The sequence below is a fragment of the Haemorhous mexicanus genome, chromosome 1 (genome assembly GCF_027477595.1).
Source record: "Haemorhous mexicanus isolate bHaeMex1 chromosome 1, bHaeMex1.pri, whole genome shotgun sequence".
NCBI lineage: Eukaryota > Metazoa > Chordata > Aves > Passeriformes > Fringillidae > Haemorhous > Haemorhous mexicanus.
The window spans coordinates 123,911,130-123,933,656 of NC_082341.1; the positions used below are offsets into that span (position 1 = coordinate 123,911,130).

Here is a 22,527-nt window from a genome sequence, read left to right on the forward strand (position 1 = left end):
AACTTAAAAGGAATCCAAACATCTTGTATTATGGAAATGCAGTATGAAAGCCTCCAAAACAAACTTAGATCAGCCCTGCAGCAGCACCACTTTGTAAGCCAGAAATTATGATTAATGCATTTAGTATCTGTGCCCTGAAATTAACCTAATGCGTATTTCAAAGGTAATTTTTCATTTTGTTCCTTTGTATGCAACAAGTGACTATGACAAGCAATAGAAGGTGAGTTACAGGAGAACAATAATAGTATATAACCATGTTATGAGTTCCACTGCAGAGCTGGTCAATAGTTGACTATTTAGAAATATAAAATGTCCATCATGAGTGTGAAGCTGGAAGCAAAATACTGTTACACCATGCATAAATGTTTCATTACGGTGAAAGAAATCATTTCTGGCTGGACCAGTAAACCTCAATCAGGAAAGGCTCCATTAAATTGAATAACTTGTTGAAAGATAAACAAGTGGGATTTCAATTCTTAAAATTAAGCACAGATATGAAAATCTGAGAAACAAACTTCTTACATTACATAGGTTACCTATCTAATCTGTGCAGACAGAACTTTTCCACAGAACAATAAGAAAAAGAGTAAGAGAAGATAAACATTTGCCAAAAATATCAAGGCCCAAAACGCACATTTAGTTTCAAAATTCTTTTATTGCAGTTGGATAATAGAGATAAATATCTAAGAGCAAAATCCAGTAAGTCACATTTATTTTCCTTTGGAACAATTTTGCAAACTGGTTTATGATAAAGAACAAAAAGTTGCACTACATTTTGGAACATTTTGTTCTTTAAAACTGGTCAGACAGGTGGGAAATATTAAAGTACTACAAATTAAATGAACAATTTTCCACTTCAGCTTCATTTCCCAAACTGAACAAGTCCAAGCAAAAGAAACAATGGTATTTTCTGCTTTGGAGATACATATCAACTGGTAATGCACTTCAAGCTATATTAATTTGATTAAAAAGTTTATCCTTAATAACCTGAGACATCAATCCATGTATAGCTTCTATGGTGGTCTTGCAGCTGAAAAACAAGCATAAATTCAATGTTGGACAAAAACTGAACTGAACTGTCATTTTCCTTGAAGATATCCAGCTGTTTTGGAAGTTCAGGGTGCCCATAACCCCATGAATCTTAAAAACTGTCCAGAAAGGAACAGTCACATACAGCAATTTAGCCATTGTTGCCAATACCTTTTTGTTACTTAAAAAGCAAACTAACTATACACACAAAACCACAGAAATAACAGAAAACTTTGTCTTGCAATTTATGACATCTTACATTAACAATAGCAAGTGGGCTCTATGGTCATCTGAACAAAGAAAAAAAAAATCCTTAGGGGAATGGAGCTATCAGGTGGTATTATCAATACCTGCAGGCACTCACTGCTCTCTACCTCTATCTCCTTTGCCCAAGCCCAGGACAGTAGTGTACAGTAACCATGGTTCCTCTGAGAAACTTTACATGGAACATTAAAGAAAAGTTTATAAAACAAATCAGTTATTGGTCAAAATATGTAATGTGCAAAACTTCAAAGAGCTGAGAGGATTCCTATGGATCCAAGTTTTCCCCAGTGTCTGCCATAGGGCAATGTAGTGTCAAACTAACAAATAAAAACAGACTGTAAAAATACAAAAGATTAGTCAGGACTGAAGGCATGGAGAATAGGGACAAATTACTATTAGACAGATAAAGGAATCCTAGGGAAATCAAGCTGACTTGGAGCACAACTTTGCTAATGCATGTGCTCCCTTAGAAAATGTGCATGGACAATAAGAGAACTTATCATACAGTCCAGTGTAAGCACCTTTATGATAAAGCTTTACAGCACCGTCTTCCCAAAGCAGGTATGTCTAACAATCCTTTAGTGATCTTTGCAGCCTTATTTCTTCAGAGTAATTTAGGGTGACACCAAATTAATTGTCCTGTGTCTGCACAGGCCTTCTGCTGTCTTTTCTGTTAGGAAAGACCATTAATTGAAGAAAAACATGCATCTCTAAATGTTACACTCAGTTTTGGGAACTATGGTAGCTTTTGTTGCACAGGAAAGCAGAATTTTTGACAAAAACAATTCCTTCCAATCCCTTACAATTTATAAACTAACTACTGATGAAGACTAAATAAAAACAGAAAAGAAAAATGCCTAAAACTGCTGTAACAAATAATATAGTAGCATGATCAGAGAAAGAGCTATTTCTTAGAATAACTGTAAACATGTGAGAGTAAGGGGAAAATAAAATGCAGTCAGTTTTATGGAACTCCAGACAGAAATGCAAACTTGTCAGCAACTCCCTCCTCGTTATGTCTTTAAAGCATTGCTATTCTGTTTCCCGACAGGAACCTGGCTGCTATGAGTTAGCAACAGCATTAACTCCACTGCAAATGTATTCTGCAATTAAAACAGGCTAAATGAGTATTAATTGTTATAAAGTCAACCTCTCTCCAACTCGATCATGTTTGTTAGGAAACTTTTAAGAGCTGTTAACTTTTCAGAAAAAAAACCAAAGGCGTGTCGGGGGAGAGAATCCCAGGACACTGTTCTGTTGTCAAGATAAAGCGATGGGGAAGAGGGACAGAAAGCCTCAACATCTGAAGACACGCAAATGCAAACACCCGAGACTTTGTTCCGTTTTTGCACTCTGTTCCAAGGGATTCTACAGAATTGCTTCCTTATTCAATGTAATGACTACATCTCACTCAGAATACTCCTAAGACGCATGCAGGTGAGTTCTGCCTTCTCCACAGATGGACCTGAGTTTGTGCCACCATATAAACTGCAGTATTTCTTGGTTTTCAAAGTCTGAAATTTGCCAAATACAATGTACTTGAACAACCCAGCTGTATGAGCTGTTGGATACTATTAACCTCTGTTAAAATATCTTACTTGGAAAAATGGTGACTCTAAGATGATACAGTCTAAGCACATATATAATTCTTAAGACTACTGGGAAAGAGATGTTTGTATTACTGAGAAGCAACTTGTATACTTCAAAGCTCAAAATAAAGAGAGCTGATCACCAATAAACATAAGGAAAACTGAGGGAAAATATTGCAACTTCTTTGAAATAACGTTGTACACCTAATATGAAGTTTATTAACTTAACAACAGCAAGTAGGTAGGGTAGCTCAATATAAAGGCCAGAATACCTGTAAGGTACTTCTTAGAAAAAAAAAAAAAAACAACAACAAAACCCCAAACTTTTCTTATCTCTTAAAAAAAAGATACATTAATTAAGAAATACGAAAAAGGGAGTTCATAATTTTTACATTAGTAAAAGTATTAGACAAGTGTAAACTAAACTTACTGGACTGTTAACACTAGTTCTTAAAATCATGTTCTAAACCATAATTTTACTTACTGGTAGTTTTAACCTGATTAACCATAAAAAGGTGCTAATTTCTTTCAAAGTTACAATTTTGCATCAGACAGAAAACATTTTTTTTTGTTTGTCAGATACTGATGGAATTTTACAGCAATTTTTTGTTTAATAAACTAGAGTTAAATTTATTCCAAACCCCCTAAGATTAAAAAATCATTGTAGGTTTAATAGAGGCAAGATTTTCTTTAACTTTCAAAAACAACTATCACTTCTGGAGTCTTTAATTTCTCTCTATAACCTAATTCTTATCTTTAATCTTCTCAGGTTACAATTACAGGCATGAGAAAATTTAAAACCAAATAATACTTTTTACATGCAGAACACACGAATGTGTTATCTTACCTGTCTCTTGTTGCTTTTGCAAGTTTGTCTTCTGACTTCTTGTCATGAGTCTCTAAACCCAGCATGAAACTGCCCCTTCCAAGTTGAGCTTCTGACTGTTCTAATTTTTCAGACAAATCAAAGACTTGGCCAGTGGTATAGTCAGCATTCTTAGGAGAAAGAAAGTAATAAAAATATTTTGAATTTAACCTATAAATCCAAGCATTTGTACACAAAATAAACCACATCTGAGAAATGTTTTTAAACGTGCAGTGCTGCATATTTGAATCTATATCTGCAATTGAATTGATATAGAACATGAGTGATGGTTAAGAGAACAGAAACTGAACATCTGACAAATGCTCAATCCCTAAAGCCTGAATTGAGTTCTTTTTATTACTTTCAACTCATGCCCTAAGTTAAGCAGAAGTAAGTAAAACTCAGTTGGTTTTGACCAAGAGAAAAAAAAATTGGCTTCTGCAAAGGAAAGGTTTTGATGCTCAGCTGTTACACTGAAGGTGTACCTGCACTGTTTCTGTTGTAACCTAGTTTTAACAGTTCCATTGTTTATTTTTTCTTAAGTGTTTACTTATTAAACACCGTTATTCATTGCAGTGCTCTACAGATAGAAGGCTAAAAAGTATTTAAAACAAAATCTGAATGTATAGAGAGAATTCAGTAAAATTAAATGTGTTATTCCCACCTTCTACTTTTAGAGAGCAGATATGAGGAACATTTCAGTATTTATGATTAGGGAAACCTTCTCTTCTTGTTTTATTGGACAGATTCTTAATGTGGGGTCTGTATCTATCAGTGTTCTATTAAGCATTTTACAGCAGAGGGCCTGGCTTTCAGACTCATGAATGCACACAACTGTGGTACTTACAGTGAGCAAACTAGAAGAACTGAGAGTGTTCACCCAGTACTTGTTCCACAACAGCTCAAGCAATTTACGATCCAAAGATGATTTAAAGTATGAGACTTCTAAAGCATAATACCTTTAAAAACAAACATGCAAACAAAATAAGTGTCCATCTAAGTATGTCTTGCTTGACTGTCACATCCAAAGTACATGCAACTCAAAAAATCCTTATCAATGGCAAATATCTTCAAAAATTCAAAGCACTTAAAGTTACTGCCAGTTCCAATTCTCTGTACGATTTTCCATAAGTAATTAATATATAGATTTAATACATAATCCCCACCCAAACTGCTGTGTTCTGTTAATTAAGATTGCAAGAATTTTTAATTATTCTCTTAACAACCTATTCCATGCTTGGGTTCTTCAATACAGTAATAACTTACAGATGATTGTAATTTTGAATGTATTGCTTTTAATTTCTTGAGGAATGCCTGGTAGCAGTAAATGTTACAAACAGGCAAACAATCTTACATCCTACCACACCTATTTTGAAAGCCTGGCTTTAGTGGTGTTACAAATTAAGACTCCCAGTAATGCAAGAAAAGGAGCTGCACAACACTTGCCCCTGTTTAGAAGAGCAGAGGGATTACAGCCCCCCGAGTCCTGCTGATCAATCGACATCTGACTCAACAAGGCATCACTACTTAAAAGTGTTCAGGAATCAGCTGCTAAAGCTTTTAACCAGGTTCATCTTGATCTTTGCAGAGTTCTCCCTTAAAACATCTCCTGATAAATGCCAGTAACCCTTTTTTCACAAAAACAAGAGTGCTAAAGCAACAGTGAACTTCAAGATTTGAAACACTAAAAGAAATTTATTTGTCCATACTGAATCAGTAACTTAAACACAAAGACAAAAAAAAAAAGTTAGTAGTTTTTTTGTTACTTACTGTTTACAATGTACACCAAAGTCTTCTATTTTATTGAGTGGAATAGTCTGGTATTCAGAGGGACCTTCATCTGGAGGTTTATAGCCCTAAAAATTTAACAAATGGCAAAAATGACACAGTAATTCTGAGGCTTTTCAAAATGCCTAAACTTCACAAAAAGTTTATAGTTTATGCAATTCTAGTTTGTTTTTTTTTTTGTTTTGTTTTGTTTTGTTTGGTTTTTTTTGTCTGGAGGAAATTACATTTCTCCTGGTAGTCTGAAATTTGGAATTTTCCTGGATCTCAGGTTTACATTTGGTTTTACTAGCTGTACTGGTCATTACATTTGTAGGTTTATCAAAAGCAAACTAGTGGTCATAGTTGAGTTTTTGAAATGAGTAACAAGGCAAGCTATGATTAGATAATTTTTTAGATCAAATAAAGGGCAAGCTTCTTCTTAAGACAGTATTTCTCTACCTGTTCTTGGAAATTTTGAGGGAAGATTTGAGAAGAGGGAAGAAACATCCATGGATATGCCTTAGAGTTTCAGTTGCTTGTTTAGCCAAGGTGGTGCAATTCACAGCTACTGACTAAGCAAGAACTGCCTGCAGTCCACCGTGAGAACTCCCTAAAAATATGCTTCTCATGTGCATTTTCCAGATGTGACTTGGTTTTCAGGTACAGGATTCTTCTCCCTGTTCAAAATTCTCAAAGTATTTATGAAGTGATTTTGCCCATGGAAGGGAATATTCCCTGAATCACAAACTATTCTAAGATATGTTTTTATCAACACAAAAATAATGCCTGGACTTCTGACAATCATTTTTGTTAATTACAAAATTTAATTTTTATTATGCAAAAATGTTGGTAATTGTTTTACTGGATGGCTGTCTGAAGTTCTTGATGAGTCACTCATAATTGGGTATTTAAAAGACATACCTGAACTTCATTGGACTGAAACAGCACAGCCAGAAGTATACATGAGAGGATGCATTTGGAGACCTAGATCTCCAATGCTGATGCGATTTCTTAGTTTTATGCCTAATCCCTACTATTTAATTAACTTTTCTGTACATTAGTTTGTGAAGATTCATAATATTTATTTGAAAAAGCTAAGTAGATAGTTTTGAACCTTCCTTTTCTAAAATGAAAAGCAAATTACAACATATTAAACATGCTATTAATATTTGGTTTTAGGTCTAAAAAATAAACAGAGAAGAACTAACACAAAACAATTTTGATGAACGCTACTTACAATTATATCCATTAAAAACCAGCTATATGGAGCTACATAATTTTGGGACAGCTCCACAACCTGGACAGTGTAATTGATATAACACTGCCAAAACTCTATGAAAACCAAACTAAAAGTCAGCCTTTATAAATGTAATCCAATATCCAAAGGCATGCAGAAACAAATGTATGGACACATTTTCCTTTGGAATGAACATTCAGTACCGCACAGCAGACCAAACTCAGACCATCCTTTAAAGACAGTTCAGTGTTCACACACTAGATAATTGTAGATAATTTTAGCTGTTTACCTTAGGATATGTCCTAAAAGCTCCAAGATTTACTTTTCCTGCAGATATTGTTCTTGTTGGATCAATCTGCAGAAATACAGGTAATACTCATTACATACATTTTATTATTTATTACAGGCTTAAGTTTATAGCAGTTTTATTTCAGAAATGTAATTCATGCAAACTGTTATTAGTCCTGTCACAAACAGTACTTCTTCTGCTGTATGAGATTCTATAAAAAGATGGGAGTATCAATAGCCTTCAATGAATTATTTTTTCAAACTAATTTTCCTTTTTTCCTAAATACTTAAAAACCCCTTATGCTTAAGACCGATAATACAACTGAAACAATGCAGTGAAAATGGTCTGGCAAACATGACTGGTTTGCCCAGTATGTGGCCAGCAAAGCAGAAGAAGTGGCACCAGTTTAAGTGTGGCTCTAACACCTCCATCATACAAAGTACACACTGCTGAAATGCTGAGAGGCAGAAATCCAAAAATTATTCCCCTCGATATGATTTGCTATGCAGGGTTATCACCACCAGCCAGTACTTACAACCACTGCTACGAAGGGTTCCTGAAATTGCTGGTTAAGCATCTGGGTACTGACGTCGATCCCCGAGAGCCAGCAGCCGTAGCCGGGGTGACTGTGGTACCAGCCGATGGCATTTTCCAGGCGTCCGACCTAAAAACGAGCAAGGAAGGGAAACAGCCTCGGTGTTCAGCTCCATTCCCAAAGCACCGGCCGCCCTCCAGCGGCACTTCCAGCACGCTGCAAGCGCGGCAGGATAAACAGGAATTTCCACTCGCGATGAAATATTCCCTAGAAACCATATGAGTAGCACTGGCATTCTCTGCTACAGCTGCTGCCACGGAACAAAGGCCTTCCAGGAGCCTAGAGCTCCTTCTTCAGTGACAGCTGGAGTACAGAAGAGTTTCCACACAGCTGGATGGTGAGCTGCAGCTGCTCAGCAGGGCTGAGAAATTTCTTAGTGATATAACACATGTATATCTAACCTCATATAATGTAGGGAACATCAGTAGAGAATTAATTATTTAGTATGGTAACACATCTCACAGGCATATACTATTAGATAAGTGGTAGGTTTAAAAAATTACTTTGAAGGCATGCTTTCAAACACCAGAAGTGACAGAAATTATCGCCTGGAGACAAGTTTAAAAGCCAAAACATTAATTTTTGACAACTTTTTATCAGATAAAACCTCAAAATAGGAGTTTCCAAATAATACACCTGGCTATCTCTAAAAATGCTGGAAGAGAAAGGACCAAAGCCAAAAAAACCCAGGAGAATAAACACCCATTGAACCTAATTTTTGTAATCCTCTCTAAGGAACTGTTAACTGGCTGCTCCAGTAATGATGAGACAGAACACCACAAACTGCCTACTTTATTTTTTAATTGGTGAAGAACATTTATACTTTCTTTATAACTCCCATGAGAGAGACCAACATAACACTAAAGAAAGTGTGTTATTTTTCAAAGCCAAATGATACATTTGAACTACATTAACACCAGATCCTGTCCATGGAGAATCAACTAACTGGATCCGCAGCATCTATAAAGCACTTCTATAGGGGGATATATTAGCTAGCACCTAATGATAAATCATGATAAATGATTTTGGCAAACCCTGTTCCAGGAAAAAGTGCTTGCTAAAATCAAATATGAAACATTTGAAAGCCAGCATGAAAACTCTGCCAGAGCACCAGGAAAGCTGAGTTATTTTATTTGCACACAAGTTCATTTTCAAAATCGTCAGAACAACTACAGACAAAACTGAACAACATAAACAATGGGAAAATAAACATTTCCTGTCACATAAGAACTCCTACAGAAACCTGGACTGTTTTAAACATAAGACAAGCTGTTTACAATTTTATGCTATATACTTACCACTTTGAAATTTGGTATTTCTACCTAAGAATGGGATTCTATGACTACATCTTTATTTAAAGATAGCACGACTGTATCTTTAGGCAAAGACATCTCTTCAAGTTACCTACTTTTTGCAACAAGAATATTAGCATCACAACATTGTTTTCAGAGAAAACAAACTAGATTAATTATTTCTGCATTTTCTCACACGGATGAATTATTTAAAAATCCCCAGAACATAAATATTTCTGCATTGTGTTTACTCTTTGCTGATGTTATGATTCAGCCTAATTCAGCACATCTATTTCAATATCTTCAACTCTATGTAAAGCTATGAATATAAGTCCAACTCTCCAAGAGCCCAAATACTCCTCTGTTATATCCACTTAGTATGTAAGGGGCTTCTAATTTTTGCTGGTTTAAAAATCAGTGGGTCAACTGGGTATCAAAACTGTTTGAGCTTGGACAGTAAAGTTATTTCAACCCTTATTTCTAGTATAGAATTGTCCTGTATTGGAAGAGGCACATCAGCAAGTGCTCTGATGTGCTGTGCTGGTTTCCACATCAGCCACAGAGCAGAGTTGTATTTCTTTTATCTTTCTGCACACGAGAATTTAGTCTGCTTATAGTCAACTTTAATATGACGTGGATCTCTGAATAGAAAGTGACAAAGATGGGAAACAGACAAGCAAGTCTGGTAATCTAAATTTCCAAAGATAAATATGAATAATTAAGTTGCACTGAAACTTACTTATTCCCTCATTGGCCTCTTCTTCACAAATATGTCTTTTTAAATGGAAAAGAGCAGCATACTATACAGTAAGATCTCAGAAGAAGGTAAGAGTAAACGTCATAATTCTGATCTACAAATACTAAGTATGTCCAGTGCACACATATACTTAATTTTGTATACTGTTTTTAGAAAGAAGTATCAGTTATTTTAGAAACACACTCTCTCACACAGCCAGCAGCCTCAGCCATAAAAACACTTCCTCAGCAATGAAAATAATTTACAAAGGAAAGGAGAATGCACTACTTTTTGTAGAATCATTAAGGTTGGAAAAGACGTCCAAGATCATCGTGTCCAACCTTTGATGACCTACAGTAAGTCAGGAAAATATGTATGTGAAAATGTTTACAGGCCCGTGTTCCGTGCTGCTGACATAGTTCTTACTGTCATGTTTGAGGAGAGACAGGACAATCGGGCAGGCACTTCCTCACTGGGGGAGGGAGGGAGCCTGCAACCCCCAGGTATGTTCCTGTAGCTCACCAGACGCACAGGATCTCCACGGGGAGGGTCAGACACCCCCTGCCAGCTCTCCTTACCTGCTTGGCGTTCTCGATGTAGGCAGCCATGTACTCGTAGGCGGCGGCCTGCGCGTTGACGCGGGTCTCGGTGCCCTCCACGGGCAGGGCGAAGCTGTCCATTATGATCATGGTCTCCCCGTCCACCTTGCCCAGCATGAGCCCCATCACCTCCAGATTGCCGCCGGACCTGGCGTGCATCACCATCTTCAGCAGCGCCAGCGCAGATATCTTGCAGTACTTGAAGTAATGGTGGCTGCAACAAGGCAGAGGCAGCGGAAGGAAAGGCAGAGCCATCAGATCAGGCCGGTGCTCACCGCCCAAACCGCCCGCCCGCTCCGCCGCCCCGCTCCCACTCACTCCTTGGTCCAGGGCTTGGCCGCCAGGATCTCCTGCTGCTGCTTGCGGTCGTACTTGTAGATCTCGTCGATGCTTTGCGCCTCCTGCATGTTGTTCGCCAGCTCCCAGGTCTTCTGCGCCATCCCGCTCCCGGAGGCGCCGCTCCCCGACGCCGCCATCGCCCCGGCCCCGTTCCCGGCCCCGCTCCGCCACACCGGGCCGCCGGCGGAACCAAGCGCGGCGCGGGGGGACGGACGGACGGACGGTGGTACGGTCCGCGCAGGCCCGGCGCGGGCGGCGCTGCGCCCCCAGCGGCCGCGCTCGGCTCTGCACGCGGCTGGGCCCGACCCGCGTGAAGCGGCTCCGCAGAAACCCGACCCCGGCCGGGCCGAAGCCTTTCTCACTATTTATCCATTTATTTATTGATTTATAGTTTATAAATTACTGTGACCAGTTCGAGGCTACTCAGTACGAGAGAGAAACGGAACATCTGGAGCGGGTCCAGCGGAGGGCAACAAAGATGTTTAAGGGACGGGAGCATCACTTTCGCGAGGAAAGGCTGAGGAAGCTGGGCCTGTTCAGCCTCGAGAAAGAGACGACTGAGAGGGGACCTCATCAATGTATATAAGTATCAAAAGTGGGAAGCGTCAAGAGGATGGAGCCAGGATCTGCTGGGAGATGCCAAGCAATAGGACAAGAGGCAAGAACACTGATGAACAGGAAATTCCCTCCAAAGATGAGGAAGAACTGCTTTCCTGTGCAGGTGACCGACCACTGGAACAGATTCCCCAGAAAGGCTGTGGAGTCTCCCTCCCTGGCGATACTCAGGAGCCGTCTGGATGCCATCCTCTGCCGTGTGCTCTAGGGTGACCCTGCTTGGGCAGGGAGGTTGAACCGGGTGACCCGCTGTGGTCCTTTCCAACCTACCCTACTCTGGGATGCTGGGAAGCCCGCCCACCGCCGCCTCCCCTCCCGCTGCCTTTCCCCGCCCGGGAGAAGGCGGTGGCCGGGTCGCGCCGCCCTCCGGGGCAGCGGGGGGCGCTGCGCGGCTCCGCCCGCCGGGTTCCGGGGCGGCAGTAACGCGCTGGGCGCGGACGGAGCCGTGGCTGCCGGTACCGGTGAGCGGGCGGCGGGGGCGGCGCGGCGCTCGGGGACCCTCCTCGTAGCCCCGCCGGGCGGTTCCATCGCCCGCATCGTTCACAGCCCAGAGCGGGCGGCGGCGGGAGCGAGGGGGGTTCGCTGGGCAGCGGGACGGGCTCCGGAGCGGAGCGGGACGGGGGCAAGCCCGGGGCGTACCGCCGTGTCTGGTGGTCCCCGCGGGGGCGGCGGGGTTCGGCTGGGCTGGGCTCGGCTGGGCTGGTCCCGGCCCTCCGGTGGGGCCGCTTGTTGTGCGGCCGTTGCCTGACAACGGCGCCGCGATCCGGAAAGGGGCCGAGCCCCGAGTGCCGCATCCCCGCCCCGCAGCTGCTCCCTGGGGCGGAGGAGCCTCCGGGAGTGCCCCAGAGGTGCTGCCAAGGAGGGAGGGAGGCTGGGAAGCTGGGAAAGCGAGTGCTGCAGGCCGAGGGAGAGGCGCTTCCCCGAGCTGTCGCTCTTGGAGAAATAAAGCTCATCTCATCTCCTGCGTCTGAAAGTTTTTCGAAATTAGTGTCTTTTTGGATCAAACTGCGTGCTCTGAAAAATAGATAAGCCCTGTAGTGGAGGGAAAGTAACTCGCGAAACTTGTTGCTTGGTTGTTCAGAGGATAGATTGCCTTCTCAGTTTCGGAAAAGTCGCGTTGCTTTAGTCAACAGTTTATTATTTGTGAATGGCCAGACCCTGGAATCTGTGCTTTTTCAGCAATGAATTTGAAAGAAAAGTCCATGGAGCGCGTCTCTGGCAGCAGTAGCTTGTTCTAAGTGCCATTTACAAAGGTACAGAAGCAGTCAGTACTGATTCCTTAGGAAGTTCGGGTTAAATTTAAACAGTGTTTCTTAATGACTCAATTAATGGCCTTGTAACTTGTAAGTACGATTACTAAACGTGGCATATTGTTGCTCTTTCAAAGCATTTCCCTCCTTGCCACCCGTGCTGCAGTTAATGTGGATGGGAATTGCCATTTTGCCAGTGCTCCTGATGATATTTCAATATTATGGTGGCATAGAAGAGACGAAATCTGCTTGCACATGCTGATTTTAAATTTTGTGCGTTTCTCTGAACAATTAGGAGGAGAAAGGAAAGATTAAAATGGAATGCAGTAAACATTGCTTCAGCTGTTAAATAGCTACACAATACATAGGTAAATAAAGTACCTACAATACATATGCACATAGTTGTTTTGGATACCTTGAATAGAGAGACATACATTATTAACTCTCTTTGGGCATAGATCCAATAAAAATCTCATGTTCAAACCTGACTTATTCTTGAATATCTGCATGCTTTCTATTGCTTAGTATGTTTGCTTAAGTTGAAGTCTACCTAGGTAACTCTAATTACTCAGAGTTGCTTTTGTGAAAACTCTGAATAAGGAAAAGAGTCTTTGAAAGTCTAAAATCTTCTTGAAAGAAGGAAATGTGGAAAAATATTTTTATGGGACATTTTCAGGCAGTACTTGAATATATAGCAGCAATATGTTTAATGGAATTTCAGTTTGAATAATGCATTGTTTTGGGAATGCAAATTATCCAAGATTTAAAGTTGCAAGAGCTAAAGAAAGGCTGATAGATACATCCTGTCAAACATTTTTTAGAAATTTACAAAATACTTGGTTTTCCAAAAAGCTAGAATAATATGCTTACACTCTTTATTTTGAGGGCATATGGATAGATTTTTAAGTGTTTACAGCATATTCTGATTTTCCTTTTGTGCTCTGTACATGCCCATGGAGCGATGTTTCCCAGCTTGGTTTTGAATCTGCTACTTTTACTAGTAATTGCAAGGATCTAGAAATGCACACCAAGAACTCAAATGCATTGCTAAACTGAAAATAAATTATTTTGTTCTGAATTGGTGTTATAGTGTCAGGCTGTGCCTAAGTGTGTTTGTGCAGCTGTGGGAAGCCAGTGTGGAGTTGACAGTTCCCTGTGAGTTCAGTGCTGTCACCTCCAAGATAGTTCACTGCACACCTGGGGGCTGTGGTAGCCCTCATCTCAGACAGAAATGAAATGTGTTCTTTCTTTATTTTTATTGTGGTAAGTCACAATCTCTTCACATGGTACAATCGATGATAAAATTGACTAATAGTCAGTAGGATATTTGCTTACATGCTGGTGTATTTTTGGAACTTAACAGTGTATGCTTCACATGGAAGTTGTCACTCTTTTGCTTAGAATAACCAAGAAATTTTTCTTTTTTTGGTATAATATGTTCTTTTTGCTTATCTCATAAAGTTTGCACTCGTGCATATTTTAAGAAGATCAACTCAAGTAGAAGGATGTTAAGACATAAAATGTCTAGATATTTTTAAGAAGGATTTGGCTACACTTCCAGGCAATTGTGCTGTATTAAAGGTATGCTGAATCAACAGTGCTGTAGCATTAGTCAGCTCAGCGTTCTCCAGGGCCTGGAGTTGCCAGCTTTCTTCACACCAGTTGAACTTTCTGTGTGGTTCAACTGTAACTGTTTTGTCTTTGATTTTTAATTTATTATGTTGCTCTTTTGAGCAATATGATAGGAGTGCAGAATGCTGGAATATTAATTGTGTTCTTCATGCTTGTTAGAAAATACACTGCAAAGGCTCCTTTCCTTATGCCAGCTCTCAGAATAAGTTTGGTACCATTCCCATACAGCGATTTGGAAACAGTGCTGGAGTTTATAAATACTGTTGTAAATAGAGGTAGGAAATATAGATGTTACTGTCTGTGAGCTTTTGGAAAGGCTGCTCACAGTGCCTCCTGTGTGTGGTAATTTTCCTCGTGATGACTGTGCAGCACTGGATAGGTGATGAGACCAACTTATAAATTTTTTTAGTATGACAAGTTGTTTCACCCTTTCAGAACCGTTTTTTTCATTATTGTTAAGTAACCTAATATGCTAAATAAAATTTACCATGCCTGGAAACTTATCCTCTTTCAGATTTCTTTTATCCTTTATCAGTGTGCAGAACTAATGAGATTAAAGATTTAGGACAAATCAGATGGGGGGATTTATTTTTGGCATTGATTGTCCTGTATTATCACTAGGAATTGTAAATGGGTTGGCCTAGTTCTGCCTCCTTTGTAACAATATTATAATATTATGAATCAAAAAAGAGAAAAAGTTTAAAGGAGTACATTCTAAGGAATACATAAAGGAAATGTATTCTGTAAATTAAGTTAGCATGCAGTTACTTCACCTTCTCTTATAGAATTTGTGCATTTTTTATTTCCATTTTGCTTCTACTGAGAATTTATCCCAGTCTCTCTGGACACATTATTTTTATGTTTATCTGTGTGCCACCTTATTATTATTGAGGTGGTGGTTTGGGGGTTTTTTTGTTGCTGTTGTTTTTAAGTTCTTCAATCCTCTTCCTGAAACTGTTTTCTAATATACCTTTATCACTGAGCTCTTGTTTACCTCATATAATCTTATACTGAATTAGCCTCAAAAAATCCTGCTCTCTGAATTTAGATACTGGATATGATGGGATTTTTCAGGATCCAGCATAAGCAATCCTTTTGCTTGAGCTGCATGCAGTGATTTGAGGGTCATAATTTTCTTAGCAATTTCTTCTCATGATAGTAAGTTAAGCACAGAATTAATTGTGTGATTTGGTCCTTATTTTAGATAGTGCATGTATTTTGCACTTTTTGTACATTTTTCTAATGATTCCTTCATTCTTCATCCCATGTTTACTTTTCTGTGTTTTCTAATTTTGATTTTATAGCTCACTAGGAGTAAGTTTGTCCTAGTGTGTAGTGAAGGGTCATTGGTAGACTTGCAGTTAAAACAAACAACCCACAAATACTTCAACCATGTTAGGGAAAAAAGATTAGAGAAGTATCTTCAGTCTTGTAATCTGGAATCTTTGAATTTTCTCTCTGGTGAAACATCAAGTCATCTCCTCCATGGACGGCTTTCCCAAGTCAGTTGTTTTGTTGACCCAGCAAATATTTTAAGGCTAGTCGTTCTGAGGGACAAATTTGGTTATTTTTAATTGCTGTCTTAAGCAATTAAAAATTTTTACATTCACATTTTTGAGGCTCTCATGTAAATGCCACGTTCTCCATCTTTTCTGTAACCTAGAAATGATGGCAGAGGATTTGGAAAAATTTATTGAAGACCAGAAGGCCAAGTTGGCACAAGATAAGGCAGAACTTGAAAATGATCCACCTTACATGGAAATGAGGGTAAGAGTATTAAAAAGCTTTCTGAATTTAAATACTTCTGTTACCAAAGTCTTGACTGAAGCTTGTTTTTACTGTGCTCTTAAGACTTTTTTTGTTGTAATTGTTGTTAAAGAATGTATAAAAGATTTATCTATTCAAAGTAATTTCCAACTTGAGTGCTTCATATCTTTATGTGGATTTTTAAAAACCTGTTTGCCACCAGGCATACACAGTAAGATTTGTGTTTTGCAAATGAGAAAAGTTTTGTATGTGGCTTTTATTACTCCTTCACCCTTCCCTAGGGAAGCTGATTAGCAGGAATCTTTCCTTGGCCCACTCCAGAGCATGGATGTTGGAGTGGGAATGGAAGGTATAAATATCTTCAAAATTTCTGTTCTAAAAACTATGAAATATAAAAGGCAAATAACAACAACAAAAAAATCTGTTCTTATCATAGCTTTCCCATTAGTAATTTTTATGTGTTAATCCAGCATTACTTTCAACCTCTCTGTTCTCCAATGCTAATAATTACATTACAAACGTTGTTCATTTATGTGATATTTCCTCTACTTTGTGATGCAGTAAGGCATTTTGTTTTCTTTTCAGAGTAAGGAATCAGAGAAGCTTTCTGAAACTAGCAAGATGTTAATCTCCATGGCTAAAGAAAATATACCTCCAAATAGTCAACAGAACTATTCTTTAGGTATAGTATATATTTTTTATTGTGTCTTCTAGATTTAAGTAGCATTTAATTACCTTTGACAATTTTTGGAAGGATATTACTGCTTTGTGTCTTTAATCATTAAGATGATCATTGTTATTCAAGTGCATAATAATTCTTCAGTCTTTCAAAAGTCTTAGCATTGTATGGAATTTTTTGTAGCTAGGATTTTTTTTTTAAATTAATTTTTTGGGCAAGAAAATATGCCAAAAGCTGTCTCTTTTTGCAAGGTAGTGCCATTAAAAGTACCCCAAATTAACAACAACAACAACAAAAAAAAGAACAACCCAAAAAACTTTCTTGCCAGTCCTTGATAGGTGATGTGTCCTTTCCTGTTGTATTTGGGTGGAGCAAAATCTTTGAATTTCCATTTTTCATCTGGACTTTACTGCAAAAGAGTACATTCCAGGGAAGCAGGGCCTCTTTCTTTCCGCCCCTTAAGAGTCCTAGTCCAACTTGGCTAAGATGCACACAGCTGAACTAATTTTTCTTTTAAATAGTGACTTTCAGGCAGTTTAAACTGTTCCTATTGCTTTTGTAATTTTGTTACAATGTAGTTATTCCTTGTGCAAGGAAGGAACAAGTACTTAATTTTGATTGAAATCTTAACCAGGTGAAATAGATTTATTTTGATGTGGCTACCAGCTTAATATCTGTTTTCTTTATATATTGTCCTTTTTCTTCTTTTCTCTGTGTTCTTTGTGACATTTGATTGGAAATGTGTGATAGTTCTTTTCTCCGTTTTCCTGTTTCTGCAGTGTGCCACCTTTCCTTGCTTGCCCTACTGTCTCCCTTCTATGGGCACTACTGTGTTTTCTTAGCTACACTTGTGTAGCTCAGGTTTGTCCTGAGAGCTTTAGAGCTTTTCTGTGCCCTATTTCTTGTTGATAATTATTTTCTTTCTTGTGTAGACACCTTGGGTTAGTATCTCATCAATTTTCATACTGTGCCTTCTGTAATTCTGGTGTAATTCTACAGCTTCCAGTGGGATGGAGCTTGAGCTTGTGAATCTGTAGGTCTGAAGTCTTAGCTGCATAAGTAAAACCATGGTTTTTATAGGGAAATTGTTTAAATAGAACTTCCAGCCATCAGCAAGGCAAGCTCCTCAAAGACCTGTAGAGGAAAATTTCACTTAAAAGTACTTGAAATGATAATTGAATGTTCCTTGCCTCCAGAAGTGATAATGCATAAACTTGGTTAGATGGCGGCATTTGAATAAGTATCTATCACATATTTTTGGCAGTTTTATTTGGTTTATTTGGTTAGCAAGTTATTCCTGGTGTTGATAATTCTTTTCTTGACTGAGGAAACATATGATACAGAAAACAGAACACAAAAGGTAGTACCCCTCTGGCTGTGGTAGACAGTTAAGCTTTATTAATATTAAAATAGCTTAATTTCTTGTTGGAGAGCTATAATTGCATGTCATGTTGTGTTTGTTACTGTGAATTTGACCTAACTGTTGACACCTGAATATACTAACACAATGAAGTATTACAGATGAGGGGCATTCAGGTGCTCTTAAATGAAAAGAAAAAGTAGGGGTTGCCATGTTGTGGTTTAATTCCACCTGGCAACTGAGCACAGCCACTCACTCACTCTGCACCAGCAGGGTGGGGCAGAGAACTGAAAGAGTGGAAGGGAAAAAACTCATGGGCTGAAATAAAAACAGTTTAATAATTGAAAAAAGAAAGTAATGAAAAGGAAAATAACAAAGAGAAAGAAGTAAAACTCAAGAAGGACAGGTGATGTAAATGTGAAACAATTGCTCACCACCAACTGGTGCCCAGGTCCTTGAACAGAAGATCCCACCAGCCTCCCTCCTAGTCTTGCTGCTGAGTATGGTGCCATATGGAATGGAATATCCCTGTGGTCTGGGGTCAGCTGTCCCAGCCATGTCCCCTCCCCACTCCTTGTGTGTCCCCAGTCCCCTCCTTGGTAGGTGAGAAGCAGGAAGTGTGAGCGAGCAGTAATTGAAATATCCCTGTGTTATCAGCACTGCTTCCTGCACAAATCCAAAACACAGCCTCATACCAGCTACTATGAAGAAAATTAACTACCCCAGCCAAGCCCAGCACTTTCTATAATAATCATTTGGGTGCTGAAATGGATGGTTGCTGGTATTACTGGTTTGCTCTGCTTTAAAGCACTGTAATTTCCTGTGGATTAAATCAGATGGGACTTGTTCCTTGGTAGTTATGAAGTATATTTTATAGTTCTAGCAGTAATGTTGAGGCTCAGACTGAATAAAGTTGCATTTATTTCTCAACATTACATACATGGAAATGTTTTTGTAAAAATGCATTTAAAATCGTAACATTTAGAAACTGTCATTGTCAGTGTGATTATTTGTGGTTAATGGAATGTGAAATGACAACTAGATACAATAAATACAGAATAAACAAAATTAAAAAAAAACAGTTAAAAAGAAGGTATATCTCTTATTTGGTCATAAGAATTCAGAAAAAGTTTGCATGAAATTAGGTTGAATGTATATTAACTGGAGTGATTTTGCTCTGCTGGGCTCTCTAAGAGTAAGTTTCTGAAATGGGCTATTTTGAAATATCCCCCAGCACTACCCATAATTTTTATCTCAGTGCTTTTCTTATGGCCAAAAAAAAAGTTCTTAGTAACAAAATTAATTTTAAACCACCTTTTGTTTGAATGCTTCATGTATTTGAACCAAAGCACTGGATTTGCACTCCTTTTCTCCTTTTTTTTTGGTACTGAATTTCAGTGGCATCTGTGAAATTGCGGAATGAATCTTTCCTCTAACTTGCTAGTTGCTTTTTATCTTTTTCTTGGTTTTCTAGAATTAATTCAACAGCAATTAGGCATAAAATAAAAGGCAAGGGCAAAGCTGAAACAAACTATTTCTTCTTTTGTATTCTATTCTGCTTTATAGCCCCTTTTCTGAGGTTTGAAATGGTACATTATTTTTTTTTAAATGGAACTCACCTTATGTGCAAAATTAGGAGAAAAGGAACTTGCAGGTTGGAGAAGTTCCCGTGCAGATTTTGGTTAATGGTTGGACTCTGCAGGCTGTTTCAGAATAGCATAGGAGATATTTAATCAGGTATTGGGTTCTTTTGTTCTGAATATCAGGCTGAGTCATGTTTGCCACTTCTTCCCTGTCACACTGTTTTCCTGGCTCATGAGGATAGAACAAGTCAGAATGTATCTTGAGCCAGGCCAAACAAACTACCCTGCAATAAATTAGGACTGATCTGAATTCCCTCTCTTCCCTTTTACTCCTTGCTACTAATTTTGCATAGATCATGAGATGTAGAAATGCTTTTAGAGAAACTATATTAAATAAAAATATATGAAATAAAAATACACACTCACTCCCAGTTGTAATCTTTGTCATGAGTTGTGTGATTTTGTGGAATTCACTCTGTGAATTCCATCTTCTCTCTTCCACTTCTCTCTGTGGAGTGTAGTGAAAGTGACTGCAGGGATGGGCTGCTGGCATAGAGGATGTTTAATATAAAGTACTTTGAAATGTATTTTGGGAAACAGCAAACGACTTGCATAGCATTATATTTTATTATATTTTAAGAGTGCAGCTGTTATGAGACCTGAGCTGTTATGAGTAATCTCAGAAAAGTACTAATGTGTTTTGGGTCTGCTGAGGTGGAAAGAAAAAAGATTATTATTTTTATCATATGGTCAGATTCCCTGTAGTTGTGTAGGAGCAAACAAATTTTTCACGTGCTAAACAAACAGCTTATTGCTTTCATTTGGGAAGTATGTTTTCTATTGTGTGGTAAACACAGCTTAAAATATCAGAATAATTTAGAAGCTCACATGTCAAAGGAGATTTCTTTGGAAACATGCAAAAGAAATATGCACAATATTCAAATAAATTCAGCTTATGTTGCCTTTTTTTTTTTTTTTTTTTTTTTTTAATGGGAAGAAAAACTGTAAGGATGAGAGGAAAACTATCCAAATACCAGTCTATTTCTCTGTGCTTTTCATCCAACTACTCATACAGAGAAGGTGTTTTTTTCAGCTGTCATTTAATTACTGGTCATATGGTTAATTCTTTTTTTATTGCTTGTGTCTAATAAAAATGCAGATGTAGCTTTTGCTTTGTATTGATGCAGAATAATAAATAATGATATTTAATGGTGTTAAACTTTCAGGTGACTATGGCGTGAGTTTGCCTCTTGGAGAAGAATATGAACGAAAAAAACATAAACTCAAAGAGGAACTTCGACAAGATTACCGGCGATATCTTTCTCAGGTAGGGTGTCTTGTCTGGTTGCTTGACTTTAGTGAGTCTCTTAAAGTTATTCTCTCATTTCATTGAATGAAGATTAATATATGTAGAAAAACTTCTAAGGAAGCATTCATTATGAGCAATGGCTGATTTTGAAGACTTGAGTGAAAGTAATATCAAAATGTTTTGTTTATGTATTTTAGGCTTCTACAGATCTCATTGCCATGTGACTACATGTTATTTAGTATATGACTTTCTATTTTATTTATTTGGTTTGCTTCTTTCTTGTTTTTTTTTTCTTAAGAATTTAAAAGCTGTTACTTCCTGAAGTACTTATGTATTCTATGGTCTCTGATTGGGGTAAGAAGTACTTAGTGTGACTCCATTTGACAGCTTCTTTACATTTTTATAAAGAAAAACCTTTGATGTTCTGCATAACATGATTTACTAAATGTCACAATAAATTTAAAATTGAAATTATATGTATGAAATGTCATCATCTTGGGAATATTCTGTACTTCTCTGCATGAATCAGAAAAAATAAGGAAGCAAATAATTTCTGTTTTATGAAAATACTATTTACCAGTGTCTTTAGTTCTTAAAATGAATGAATGGATTTGCTTTAAGAAAGGAAGTATCTTTTATTAAGCCAAATATTTTTGACTCAAAGACTCCTTTTGAATAGTATCTTTTCCCTGATTTTTAGGGAATTTCACAGGCAAAAAGAAAGGTAGGGTGCCTTTAATATTATTTTCTTTTCTTTAAAATTAGTTGCTTTTTGCTTTGTTTGAGAACTTTATGCTTTTGGAATTTAAAAAATCATTACTTTTATTTGTGCTTTGTGCATTTATGCATGCTGTGGTGATTAGCTGTGACTAACAGCATTGCTTGCTTTGTGCAAAATGATTACTTACATATATTTCCATTTGTAAGTTTTTAAAACACTTGTTGATTTCCTTTTCCTTATGCAGTTGCCATTGTTGCTGTCTAATGCTGGCTCTACAATAGTTTTTATTTTAGTAGATATTTGCTTCAAGGATTATCAGTTATGTAGGCAGTAAGAGATCAGATTTTTTTCTTGGAATACATATTTTATAAAGCTAGAATAAAATAGTAACTTCTATAAATATTAAATATATCATCACAACCAGAGTCAGGGCTTTTTTCTTCCCTGTCTCCACTCATCAGTGGTGCTTAGGGGAGCAGTAGAGCCTCTGGTGTTATTTTACACCTCTGGTGTTATTTTTACAAGCTTTGTTTAATTAATTTTAGTTTAAAAAATATTTTTATACTTTTATGTATCTATAATTTTGAGATTGAATACTGTCCATCCAAATTGTTCAGATTGAGCAACATCAGTAAAGGACCAGGAGGTAATGTGAGAGAAACACAGTCTGCTGGTTTTTTCTGGGGTTTTGAATAACATGCATATGATATGAATTTTCTATATTAGCATGCACTAGAATACTTAAATAGCAATAGCAACTGTCTTCTTAACCTCTAACCAAAATCATCCTTATATAATTTTTGTTTCTTGTTTAATTTAAAACTCCAGATTATTTTCAAAGTTAGAATATCATGTTAAAACTTAATATTTCATAATTATTAGCAAAGCACCCAAATAATATAATTTTTACATTAACTTCTAGTGTTTTATTCTTAACTGGACTTCATGGTTTACAAGGCCTTTTTGTGTGTGTGTTTGGTCTAGTAAATGTTAGCTATATTAAATTGGTA

General features: G+C 37.9%; 2 protein-coding genes across 14 annotated transcripts in view; one reads left to right on the forward strand and one right to left on the reverse strand.

The window, feature by feature from the left end:
• Positions 1 to 635: 635 nt before the first annotated feature.
• On the reverse strand, positions 636 to 10,821 carry COPS5 (COP9 signalosome subunit 5). The gene is made up of 8 exons (XM_059861782.1): positions 10,581 to 10,821; positions 10,242 to 10,476; positions 7,576 to 7,704; positions 7,041 to 7,106; positions 5,518 to 5,603; positions 4,595 to 4,706; positions 3,730 to 3,878; positions 636 to 1,030 (listed from the first exon to the last, which is right to left on the reverse strand). Exons 1-8 carry the CDS (start codon positions 10,736 to 10,738, stop codon positions 946 to 948), a joined length of 1,020 nt encoding a protein of 339 aa, XP_059717765.1. The 5' UTR covers positions 10,739 to 10,821; the 3' UTR covers positions 636 to 945.
• A 78-nt stretch (positions 10,822 to 10,899) lies between these two features.
• CSPP1 (centrosome and spindle pole associated protein 1) overlaps positions 10,900 to 22,527 on the forward strand; it is a 61,962-nt gene continuing 50,334 nt past the window's right edge. For 3 of the 13 annotated variants that reach the window (XM_059861710.1, XM_059861755.1, XM_059861769.1), the window contains exons 1-5: positions 10,902 to 11,322; positions 15,762 to 15,865; positions 16,451 to 16,547; positions 20,714 to 20,814; positions 21,497 to 21,520. In XM_059861710.1, the coding sequence (XP_059717693.1) occupies positions 11,178 to 11,322; positions 15,762 to 15,865; positions 16,451 to 16,547; positions 20,714 to 20,814; positions 21,497 to 21,520 (471 nt within the window). In that variant the 5' untranslated portion in view covers positions 10,902 to 11,177. Of the gene's footprint in view, positions 11,323 to 11,533; positions 11,678 to 15,717; positions 15,866 to 16,450; positions 16,548 to 20,713; positions 20,815 to 21,496; positions 21,521 to 22,527 lie in introns of those variants that run through there. The other 10 variants (XM_059861676.1, XM_059861702.1, XM_059861668.1 and 7 more) reach the window with 8 other exon arrangements.

Coding starts and splice junctions, on each gene's coding strand:
- COPS5 (XM_059861782.1), bottom strand. CDS start 10,738: ATGGCGGCGTCGGGGAGCGGCGCCTCCGGGAGCGGGATGGCGCAGAAG. Junction 10,477..10,580: donor GCCAAGCCCTGGACCAAGGA/GTGAGTGGGAGC, acceptor GCCTTGTTGCAG/CCACCATTACTTCAAGTACT. Junction 1,031..3,729: donor GCAAAAGCAACAAGAGACAG/GTAAGATAACAC, acceptor CTTGTTTTTCAG/CTGCAAGACCACCATAGAAG.